General features: G+C 47.0%; 1 protein-coding gene and 1 long non-coding RNA gene across 3 annotated transcripts in view; one reads left to right on the top strand and one right to left on the bottom strand.

Annotated features, from left to right (window-relative positions):
• Window positions 1-7,985, bottom strand: part of GOSR2 (golgi SNAP receptor complex member 2) — a 22,827-nt gene extending 14,842 nt beyond the window's left edge. For both annotated transcript variants that reach the window (XM_019523517.1, XM_019523516.1), the window contains exons 1-4: window positions 7,894-7,985; window positions 6,947-7,011; window positions 1,933-2,041; window positions 272-404 (exon numbers count right to left, since the gene is read on the bottom strand). In XM_019523517.1, the coding sequence (XP_019379062.1) occupies window positions 272-404; window positions 1,933-2,041; window positions 6,947-7,011; window positions 7,894-7,922 (336 nt within the window). In that variant the 5' untranslated portion in view covers window positions 7,923-7,985. The remainder of the gene's footprint in view (window positions 1-271; window positions 405-1,932; window positions 2,042-6,946; window positions 7,012-7,893) is intronic.
• Window positions 7,986-8,099: 114 nt separating this feature from the next.
• On the top strand, window positions 8,100-8,740 carry LOC109302040. Its single transcript, XR_002098691.1, has 2 exons — window positions 8,100-8,234; window positions 8,516-8,740. It is a non-coding gene; the product is annotated as an uncharacterized LOC109302040 (long non-coding RNA).
• The last annotated feature ends 1,782 nt before the right edge of the window (window positions 8,741-10,522 follow it).

A 10,522-nucleotide genomic window follows, 5' to 3' on the forward strand; every position in this document is an offset into this window, starting at 1 on the left:
GATGGCAAGCCTCAGCCATCACTATAATTATTATTATTATTTTATCAGACACAATCCTAGGGAGTATTTTAGGCTGATAAAAGACTTCTAACTCTTTGTTTATTCATTGCATCTTGTATAGTGCCCTCTACCCAAGCCCAGTGTTACCTTTTCTATCTTTATATACATTTGCAGCATCTTACACAAATCCTAACCCCATGTTTCCCCCTTTCAAATGGTAAGGTGGATGCTTTATGGAACTGCCCCATGTTCTAAAGCAAGGAATATTTACATTAGTGGTAAACGTGCGAGCCAGAAGTTCCTCCCGTTGTTTCTCCTGCTGTTCCCGGGCATAACGGCGATGCTGGAAGTTCCTCAGTGCTGTCTGCAGGTGCTGGACATCATACTTGAGCTGGTCAACTCGGCTACACAGAATCAAGAAGAGGAGGAAAATCCCAGGGGTAGGTAACATGAGGTAGCATTTTTTTTTGGTCTTTAATTTGTGACAGACAGGGCATTAAAGATTAGAGTACAACTAACGATAAAAAGAATATTTTGTCCTCACTTAACTTGTTTTCGAAAAGTCAATGAAGTGTCAGAAGCCAAAATTTCATGCCACAGTTCAGAGCAAAACAGGTATGCGATTATTTACAAATGGGTGAAGGATGAACCTTGAGCTGCCTCATGCATCCTCTCTTGTGCCTTCAGAGTAGCACATAAGCCTTCCTTAAGACAGATTTGTGCAAATTCTAAGATTTGAACAATTTTACCTCCTTCACTTCTTGGTCCACGACTCCAGGCGAGTCATTTCACTACGAGTGAAAAGAAATGCTGTTCTACAAACTTCTGACTTTTTATTATACTTTGTCTTTAAAGTTGGGATTTTCAAAGGAGCAAGAACATCCAAGAGAAAGAGTACCTGGCAAGAATTTTAGGCCAGCAGTTGCCAGCCTTTTCAGGCTGAGGGCCAGAACGTCCAGCTCACGTCAGAGGCAGACAGCTGGCAGGAGATGGCCTGCCACTAGTGCTCCTCTACAGAGCAGCACGAGGTGAATGCCCACCGCCAAACACTACCAAGGACTCACATATGCAGGCTCAATCAAACAGCTCCAAGGGCCAGAAATGACCCACAGGCCATAGCTTGGTGACCCCCATTTTAGAGATCAACACCTCAAACTAAAATCTCTCTCTCAAATTAATATCCTCACAGATCCCAAATCACAGTGAAGTCACCTCATAAGCAGGCCGCCAAGCCTGAAAAGACTCTCTCAAGTCTTCCATATCTACAGGGTGCACACAAAAAATACAGCTTCCATCATACCATTCCAAAGAAGCATAAGAGAAAAACAAGTCTGTTTTGGAACACTCTTCCCTAAAAATGGCTGTGTAACAAACTGACAGTGAGATTTAGAAGGGTTAAAAAAAACATCTTTAATAGCAGCACCGATCTAGAAGTAATGCACGGAGTATTCCTCGCCCATTGTAAATTCTCCAAGGTCTTATCATAAAACATATGGATACCACACCTTTTGGAACTGGCTGGCCAAATCAGCAAAAAAAAACCCCAAACCCCCCAATTCTTAGTAACCTGATGCTTAAAATGTGCTTGGGGGCCAACAATCTGATCACCTTAGTTTAGGCATCAGTTTAAAAACAGCCAGAGAAGCTATAAAAGCTACTTAATTCCCTTATGAAACAACATAGCTTCTTCAAAGCAAGAGGGGAGTAGTTTATTGATTACAGCATGGAACACAGGAGTCCAAGGTACTACTTTTGGCTTTAACACTACCTTAGTGTGTCACCTTGGGAAGCTCACTTCCTTTCTATGCCTCAATTCCACTGACTGTAAGGACATGAATAAGACACATGTCTATAAAGTGCTTCAAGACCCTTTGATAGAAGGAGCCACAGAAGTGTAAAGCACTATTGCGGGAAGGGAAAGCAAACACTTACAGTTTGGCATTCTGCCGCTTATTAGGAGGTTCTTTGCTAGACAGGATTTCTAGGCGCTCCAAGTTGCTGAATATCCTGTCTATTCTTGCCTGAATCTCATTTTCTACCACTGTGAGGGGAAAAAGAGAAGAGAAGGAACCCAGTTGTTGGAAAAGACTAAACACACAATGCATTGCTATGAAATATATATATATAAAAAATTAAGTGTATGTTTGCATGTATGTATGTTCGCTTATAAGTCGAGAACGACTGGTCCTATCTACTCTAAACCTTCCAAAATTACTGACTACCACCTGAAGAAAAATTATAGGCGGGCTATTATTCACTTGACCCTTTTTGGGGCTTCCAGTGACTATTTAAGGGAACAATGCTTTTTTACATGGACAGTTATTTGACTTGCTTCAGAGCTGGTAGTTGAAGAGGGTTGTATATACTAGCACCAACAGGAAACACCACAAACATTGCTTACAAAGAAGCTCCCAATTAATTATCTTTATTGTAGATGTCATGTGGAATGTCATGCCACGTTAAATATTAAATGCAAAATATGTTGTACTATGTTCTTTAAAAATAAACAATATTTTGACCTAAATATGTTGTACTAAGTACTTTGAAAATAAACAAACACTGCAATTACAAAAATAATGACCCAGGTGAAGAACAAGTCCTTCTGCTAGTTAAGACCTAAATCACATGATAAATTGTAGCATACCGCCTGTTCAGGGAGTTTAATGGTGGGATAAAATGTCAAACCAGCTACTAAACACAAAACATTTTCATGGCTGGTTTGTATTTAACTTTCAATTGAACGTGTGGCATGTGTCCTGGACCTGGGACTGCACCCTGCTGACAATCAGATGATTGGCATCCCCAAAGTCCCAGCTCCTTGGCACTTGGGGATATTTAAAAGCCCTGTAGGGCAGATGGTGATTAGGAAGCTCCCGAGCCACCTACAAGTTTATCAGGGGTGACCACCAATATCTGGGGGAACGTTTGTTCACCAGAGCACCCCAAGGGATGACGGGGCTGAACAGTCATAAACTACTACAAGACCGTTTCAGGCTGGACATAAGGAAGAATTTCTCTACTGTCCAAGCCCCCAGGCTTGGAACAGCCTGCCATCGGAGATGGTTCAAGCACCTACATTGAACACCTTCAAGAGTAAATTGGATGCTTATCTTGCTGGAATCCTATGACCCCAGCTGACTTCCTGCCCTTTGGGCAGGGGGCTGGACTCGATGATCTTCCAAGGTCCCCTCTAGCCCTAATGTCTATGAAATCTATGAGCCTCAGCTTCATGGCCTGTCAGTCACACAACTGGGATCTGAGGAATTTTCTCTCTGCTCCCTGGTTTATAGGCCCAGACATAAAATTCTTCAAATCCCAATTGTGTGATCATAGGAACATTGGCCAGCAGCCTTGAAAACATGTGAAAACATTGTACCAGAAGAGGACAAAGAAACCCTACGTCCACTCCATAAAACCCATGTGCTTCTACAGAAATTTTCATTCAAGGATCTCAAAGCATCGTACAAACTGGACGGCAGTGCTATAGCCACTACAGTTAGAAACTTCCTTCTATCATCTCTGAAGTGCTATTTGAATTGCCCTGAAATTTAGTACATCCCAAAGGTATGCAGGGTGTGGTTAGGGATCCCAGTTGGGAGTCATGTAACCTTGGGTTGCCAATACAGCCCTTTGAAAAAAAAAAAAAGATAGAAGGAGGACATTTCTTAGGGCTGATAAACTCTGCTGACTCTGGGCAGACCTGGGGGTGGAAAAAAGAAGAAAAAAAAAATTAAACCATGACTCAGATGAGGCCCCAAGAAGACGTACTCACTCAGTGTTTAGCCTGATTAGTGCAGGCCACCAGCCATCCTTTTGAGGACGCACATTCAGAATTAAGCTCTACAGAGAACCACAAGTCCAATAACCACACAGCAAATAGACCACACTGCACACACAAATAACAGGCCATAGAAGCAACTCAAAAGTTGCTAGCTAACCAATTTTCACATGGCCCGAGTGAAAATTTAAACTCTTGAGAAGTGGAATACACAGTTAAGGGACAGGTAACCTATGCATGCACTGAGGCAGCCAGCCAGAGTGTGGGGGCATGGAAAAGCCAACCCATTTTGGGTTGTGCAAACAGTGTCTCAAGTGTGGCTGGGGAGATGGGTCCAAGGCCAGGGCAGGGAGCCCAGTCGATTGGTGGATTTAGCTGTGGTACAGGACCATGGTCAGTGAGCAGTCTGGCTATGTAACTAAGCCTAGTGTAACAGCAGCTTCTTATACAATAAAGAACAAGACTGAAATCTGATTTTGAAAAAAAAAGAGGCAAAGAGACCAGAAAGTTTCATATGAAATTAAATAAAAACAAAGGCTCATAGCTCTTTTTGGTCCACCTTGGAAGTGCAAGACCATAAAAAAAATGAACTAGGAGGCTTTGCAATACATGACGTGAACCTGACAGAAATCAAGGAGATGTTGCAAAAGGTGGCTATAATGGAATGAGAGACAAGCCTAGAAGGTGGGGAAGTAGTACTGACGTGAAAAGATTCTATACCACAGGTGATCCAACCCACAGAGCCCTGCCATCTGATGCCCAGTGCTGCCCCTGTGTCTGAGCAGACCTACGTGGAGCATGGCAAACACTAGACCAGCCCCATGGGCATATGGTGCCCTTCACAGCCACTGCACTGCACAGGCAGCAGTGTGCAGCATGAATGCAAGACCAGCTGAAGTGGATGCAGCACTACATTTGATGCCACCCCTGGCTGGACTGCACCATGTGTGGTGCTCACTCCAGGAACACGCACCACACATGGTATCTCCTTCAGAAGCTCTGGGACTACACCACATGTGGTGCCCACTCCAGGTGCTCCAGAACCCGTGCTACGTGCAATGCCTGCTGGCACCATGTCCAAGGGGTCCTGGAACAGCTGGAGCAGGTGCTGTGCGTGCCATGGTTCCCAGAGCAAGCACCACATATAGTGTAGTCCAGCCAGAGTGGGCACCTTGTGGAGTGCAATACCTGCTCCGGCTAGTCTGGAATCCATGCTACATGCATCTGGTTGGACTGTGCCGCATGCAGCACAGGTCCTGGACCACCTGGAGTGGGCATCGGATTCAATATGCTGGGGGAGGGGAGCCAAAGAGGAAAGGGGACCTGGGAATTTAATCCTGCCTGCAGACTGGCCTTACCTCATTCATTCAGCCCATGAGTTTGACCACCCTGTTCTACATGATTTCTCAAATGAATCTACATGAATATAACACACACATGGCCTGAATCTAACTGTCATACGGGTGATACCCTCAACTTCATAGCAGGAAATTAACTGAGAACACATTTAAGAGAGCAAAGAGGCAGCACAGTAACAAACTGAAAATAACACAGGGACTGCGACTGGTCATATGGTAGAAAAGGACAAAGTGACTGTTCCACTGAATAGCTTGCTTAACAGCACGCATAGGAAAAGCTATCTTGATCAAAGACTAAGAAGTTAAAGAGATAACAACAGATGATCTACTAAACAAGGCTAACACCACCACAATTAGGTTTCAGATCTCAAGGGAAGTGAGGGTACCAAGATGTGTTTAGTGTCTGAAAGCTAAAGTTTAGAGAATATCAATAAAATATAACTGGTCATCCCAGAGGCAAGGATTTTTGTGGGTACCTTTTATTGGACCAACTACACAACTGGGATAGACTCAGACAACCTTTCAAATGCAGTGCAGGTGACCCTGCAGCCCCTGTGCCAGAGGCTGACCAGCCCAACCATACATTCTAAAATAACTATCACCTTAAGGGACCCTGGCATTTCTAAAGCCATCTTAATGACAACCTCCGTGGTTGAAAACACCAAGATATTAGGATGTAAAAGGATGAGATCAAATATAATGTAGAAAATATAATATTGCTATTTAAATCAGTGTTTCTCAACCCGTGGTACACATACCCCTGAGGGTACGCGAGACATGGGCAGAGGGTACGCGGGTGCTGCGTTTTTAGTTTGGCCCAACCCCTGTCCAGCAGGTTGGAGGCGTGTTTGCCTGTTTGGGCCAGAAGTTCTGGCTTCCACCCCTCCTGCTGCTTTCACTCCCCAGCGTCAGTGTGCTGGGGGATAGGGAGGGGACCCCCATGCAGGCTGCTTTGCCCTGGGCTGTGGTCCACAAGGAAAAAGTGGGAGTTGGCTCACAGTGGAGAAACCAGAAATGCCACGGTGGGATTTCCGGTTTCACTTTTGCCGCGTCAATCAGCAGGCAGTATGTAAGGTACCAAAAGTTGAGAACCACTGATTTAAATAACAGTTCCCCCTCATTTGGCTCCTGTGTGCAGTGTTGGTCCTCCATCTCAAAAAATTTATTTTAGAACTATGGCTGGTTCTGAGAAAGGAAATGAGAATAGACAAGAGCCTGTGAAACCCAAAAGGAGGGGCTGGCATAATTTTCTTTAGAAAACAGACAAGTGGGGATGTGACAAAAGTACATAAGAAGTCTAGGAAAAGGAGAGCACGGAGTTCCTGTTCCTTGTCTCCAAACACTTGAACAAGGGGACACTAAAGAAATTCAGAAACACCACAGTTTTCATGCAAGTAAGCAAGCTATGAAACTCACTGCTATGGGATTGCAAGGCCAAGAATTTAGGACGATTCAAATAGGCTGGACATTTACATAAACACACTCAGAGTTAAATTAGGTAATATGAGTAAAACACATGGAGTCCTGCTTAAACGCCTGTTCGGTTTCTAAGATATGAAAGCTTCTTCCACCCTGGTCCAGAGCGTTTGGCGCTGGTTGCTAGTGGGGAGAGAATACTGGCCCATATGGAACTTGGGTCTGATCTACTTTGCTTCACTGTCTTTCTAAAACAGAATATAAAAAGTTGCCAAAGGTTAAACTTATGACATTAGGTACAGCTAATGGAAACGCAAAAGTCCAAGGTTCAATGATAAAAAGAAATTCACCACATGTGCACACTGGACTTGGACTACCCTCTTCAGCTACTCACAGTGCACTGACTGCTTGTCTGAGGTTTCCAGATGTCCCATATAAGACTGGACCTCCTGGATTTGCCTATTAAAGAAACACAAGCACAACATGGATCAACTGCTATTCAAACAGACTGTTGTTCAGTACAAAGTACAGAACAGGGGACGGGGAGAAATACACGCACACACACACTCTAAAACATAACACTCAAACAAGGTGCAAATTGGATTTCCCTCTACTCGCCCCTGCTCCCAAGGGACTCTGATGGCTTAAGAAGCTGGACAGACAACTGACTGAGGACTGCACGAGTCCTTCAAACTTCCTGGCTGCCAGTCAGGCCACCTTACCCTTGCTGCCACGTGGCAAAGGTACCAGGGCTCCCTGCCAGCATCGCTACCTCTCAGTCCTGCTGCTGCTGCCACCATTTGTTTTCGGGGAGCACCTTTGCCTTGGCCTCCTCTCAAGAGCAGGAATTGCCAGGGGGCATAGATCTGCCCCAGCACCTGCTATAGCCCCCTCACGCTCCCCACTGAACCAGGCTGCTGCAGGCCCCTACCCTACCCCAGGACCTTCACAGGGCACCCAGTGCCGCACAGCCCCTCACCCTTCACCAAGGAGCTGCTTGTGTGCTCGCAGGGACCCTGGTTTCCCCTGGGTAGCAACAGGGCTAGAGCAGCCAACCAGCCTCCCTGCCAGCTCCTCCCGAGGCCTGCTAAGCCTGCAGGTGCCTCCTCTCCCTGCCTCCCCCAGGGGCTGCGGGGGGCAGAGACCAGGCAGACACGACGTCCGTCCAGCTGCTGCTGCTCAGCCACTAACTGCTTTGTCACCGAGCGGCCGTCTGGGGGCAGCTCGCCCATGCGGGGCAGGGGGAAGGGGGACCACCCGGGGAGGGTGGAAGCCCGAGCCCGGCGCTGCCCGGCCGCCGTGACGCACGGACCCCCACCACAGCCAGCCGCCGCCGCTCACTTGTTGGTCTGGTGATAGAGCGTCTCCATGGCGGCACCCGACCAGCCGCCCGCCACACGTCAGCTCAGCGCGCCGCTTCCGGCTTCCGGCGGGGTCCTGCCCCTTTCCGCCGAGGCTGCCTTGCGAGGTGCCTGCGCGCGCAGGCGTCAGGCGCGACGCGGTCAGAACATCCCCCGCCCTGGCCCGGCCCTGAGGAAGGTCCCGCCCCGACGCGCTGAGGGCCGGGTCAGGCCGCATTTGGCTCGCGGGCCGGGGGTTGAGCCGAGCGCTCTGCGGGGGGGCGGTTCCCCCACGTGACGGGAGGGCGGCTCAGACCGAGCGGTGCGAGCGCAGGGGAGGAAGTGTGCAGGTGCTGGGGGAGGGGCCGCGGGGGAGCCTTGGGAGCAGCGGCGAGGCGGGGCCGGGCGCTCCAGCGGATGCAGGTCGTCGCTGCTTCTGGCCTGAGGGCCGGTTTGAGAGCGGGGCCGGCGAGGCCTGCGCCATTGGGAGCGGGTGTGTGCGGATTTAGGAGCCGCCTCTTGATGCTTTCCTGGGGAAGGAGCACTGGCTCGTGCCCCCTGAGTGCGCGCATGTTGCATCTTTGACCTTCAGTCAAATACAACTTGTCTTTATTTGCCCACAGATTGAGCTGACATGGAGCCAGCAGCCCCTCTGTTACCCCTCTGGGCCGAAACCCTGTTTGTGCTGTGCGTCAAATAGGCCCCTGCCACCCAGCAACCACACCTTACTCTTTCTGCAAATGAAAACAGACTCTCACCGGTTTTCAGCAGCACCTTCACGATGAAAACAGAGTTGATGGATTGATGCTTTTTTCCCCTCACATTCAAAAAAATAACTTGAATTTAAATGGAATCTTATGATTTTCATTGCCTCTCGCTGGGCGTGTCTACACGTGCATTTATACCCACATAAATTTACTGCGCAGTAAGCAGGTATAGGCCAGCATCTACACATGCAGGTGTTAAAGCGCATTAATGCTGTGTATGGACTCAAGTCAGCCCACACACAGTGGTACTGTGCAGTAAGGTGTCTACACATGCATTACTGCACAGTAACTAATTGGGTGTAAATTTGATACCTGCATGACGCAGATATTAAACTTACACTCAAGTCAGTGTAAGTTACCATATTTACTGCACAGTACAGGTGTGCACATGTAGATACTGCACATACGCAGTAATTTTGGTTACTGTGCAGTAAATGTGCACATGTAGACACCTGCTGATAATGACAGAGCCACTCAACTAGTACTAAGTGGCCTAGTGAGACTGACAGTGAGGGACCCAACCGAATCCTGTTCCACCTGAGCATCCCCCTTGTGTTCCCCCTCATACGATCAGAAAAGTAGGGTTGGAAGGGACCTCAGGAGCTCATCTAGTCCAACCCCCTGCTGGCCCCATGCGTCTTCAGAGCTTCCAGACCTAGGAGTAAGCCTTGGATGAAGTTAGTGGTTCCCAACCATATGACTGTACATAAATGATATCCTACACAGGTAGTTATTACTTGTCCCTCAGAGGGGACCAAACTGATATACAGTCTATTTTGGGCTGAATGAAGTGAGGCCTTACATGACCAACTGCAGTGCAGCTTTTTGACCAAAAGGAATTGCTGTTTTGGGGGATTTTGAGTTTGGCACTGATATGTACACAGTGGCAGAGCTGCCTCTCAACCAGTGGATACTGCAGTCTCATGACTGCCTTTCTGGTACAATTATAATGCAGGGAAGTGGGGAAGAGGTACCACATGCCTTGGGAAAGCATCTTGCTCAGGCAGGTCTGAAATCAGCATGTTGATCCAGTTTGAAGGATCTTGATGAGCGGCTGACACTTGTCATACCTTCTGTCTTTTGCCCCCATTCCCTGAGGACATTTTTCTAGATAAAAAATGTTTCTGTGTGGAACAAAGCCCATGTATCGACAGCAAGCAAAATGTTCCCTTTATGTATTGTTGGCAAGATTGCTAATGCTAAATTTAGGGTTTCTCTAACAAGTAATGGGGTAGGCAGAAAGAGTGTGGTCTGGATTTTCAGGCCTTGGGAGCAGGAGTTAGAAACCATGAATTTTCTTGAAAGCTGAAAGAGTTTGGCCTGGAAATTGCAAAGGATGAAATACTGGAATGTTGCATCTAGCCTCCTCATGGATCCATCTCTCCTGTGAACCAAACAGTATCGTGCTCCTTTATAAATTGACAGTGTGTCCATGCCTTGAATACTGTGCCCAGTTCTGGTCCCCACATCTCAAAAGGATATAGAAGAACTGGAGAAGGGCAATGAGGATGATTAGTAGCATGGAGGAGCTTTCATATGAGGAGAGACAAAAGGGGCTAGGCCTGTTCATTCTTGAAAAAATGCTTGAAGGGGAACATGATAGAGGTTTACAAAATGGTGAAGAGAAAGTAAAAAGGGTTTTATTATTTCCTACTCACAATACAAGAACTAGGGGGTCACAAAATTAAACTAGTCAGTAGTAGGTTTAAAACAAACAAAGTTCCTTTTCACACAGCATGTAATTAAAGTGTGGAATTCAATGCCACAGGATGTGGAAGGTCACAGTTTATCCAGATTGATTTTTTGATTCTTTGATTTTTGCTGTTGTAATATTTAAATCTGAATTTAGTGGATTCTTGCACG

Source organism: Gavialis gangeticus, unplaced genomic scaffold, assembly GCF_001723915.1.
Source record: "Gavialis gangeticus isolate Ggan-Ray unplaced genomic scaffold, GavGan_comp1, whole genome shotgun sequence".
Taxonomy (NCBI): domain Eukaryota; kingdom Metazoa; phylum Chordata; order Crocodylia; family Gavialidae; genus Gavialis; species Gavialis gangeticus.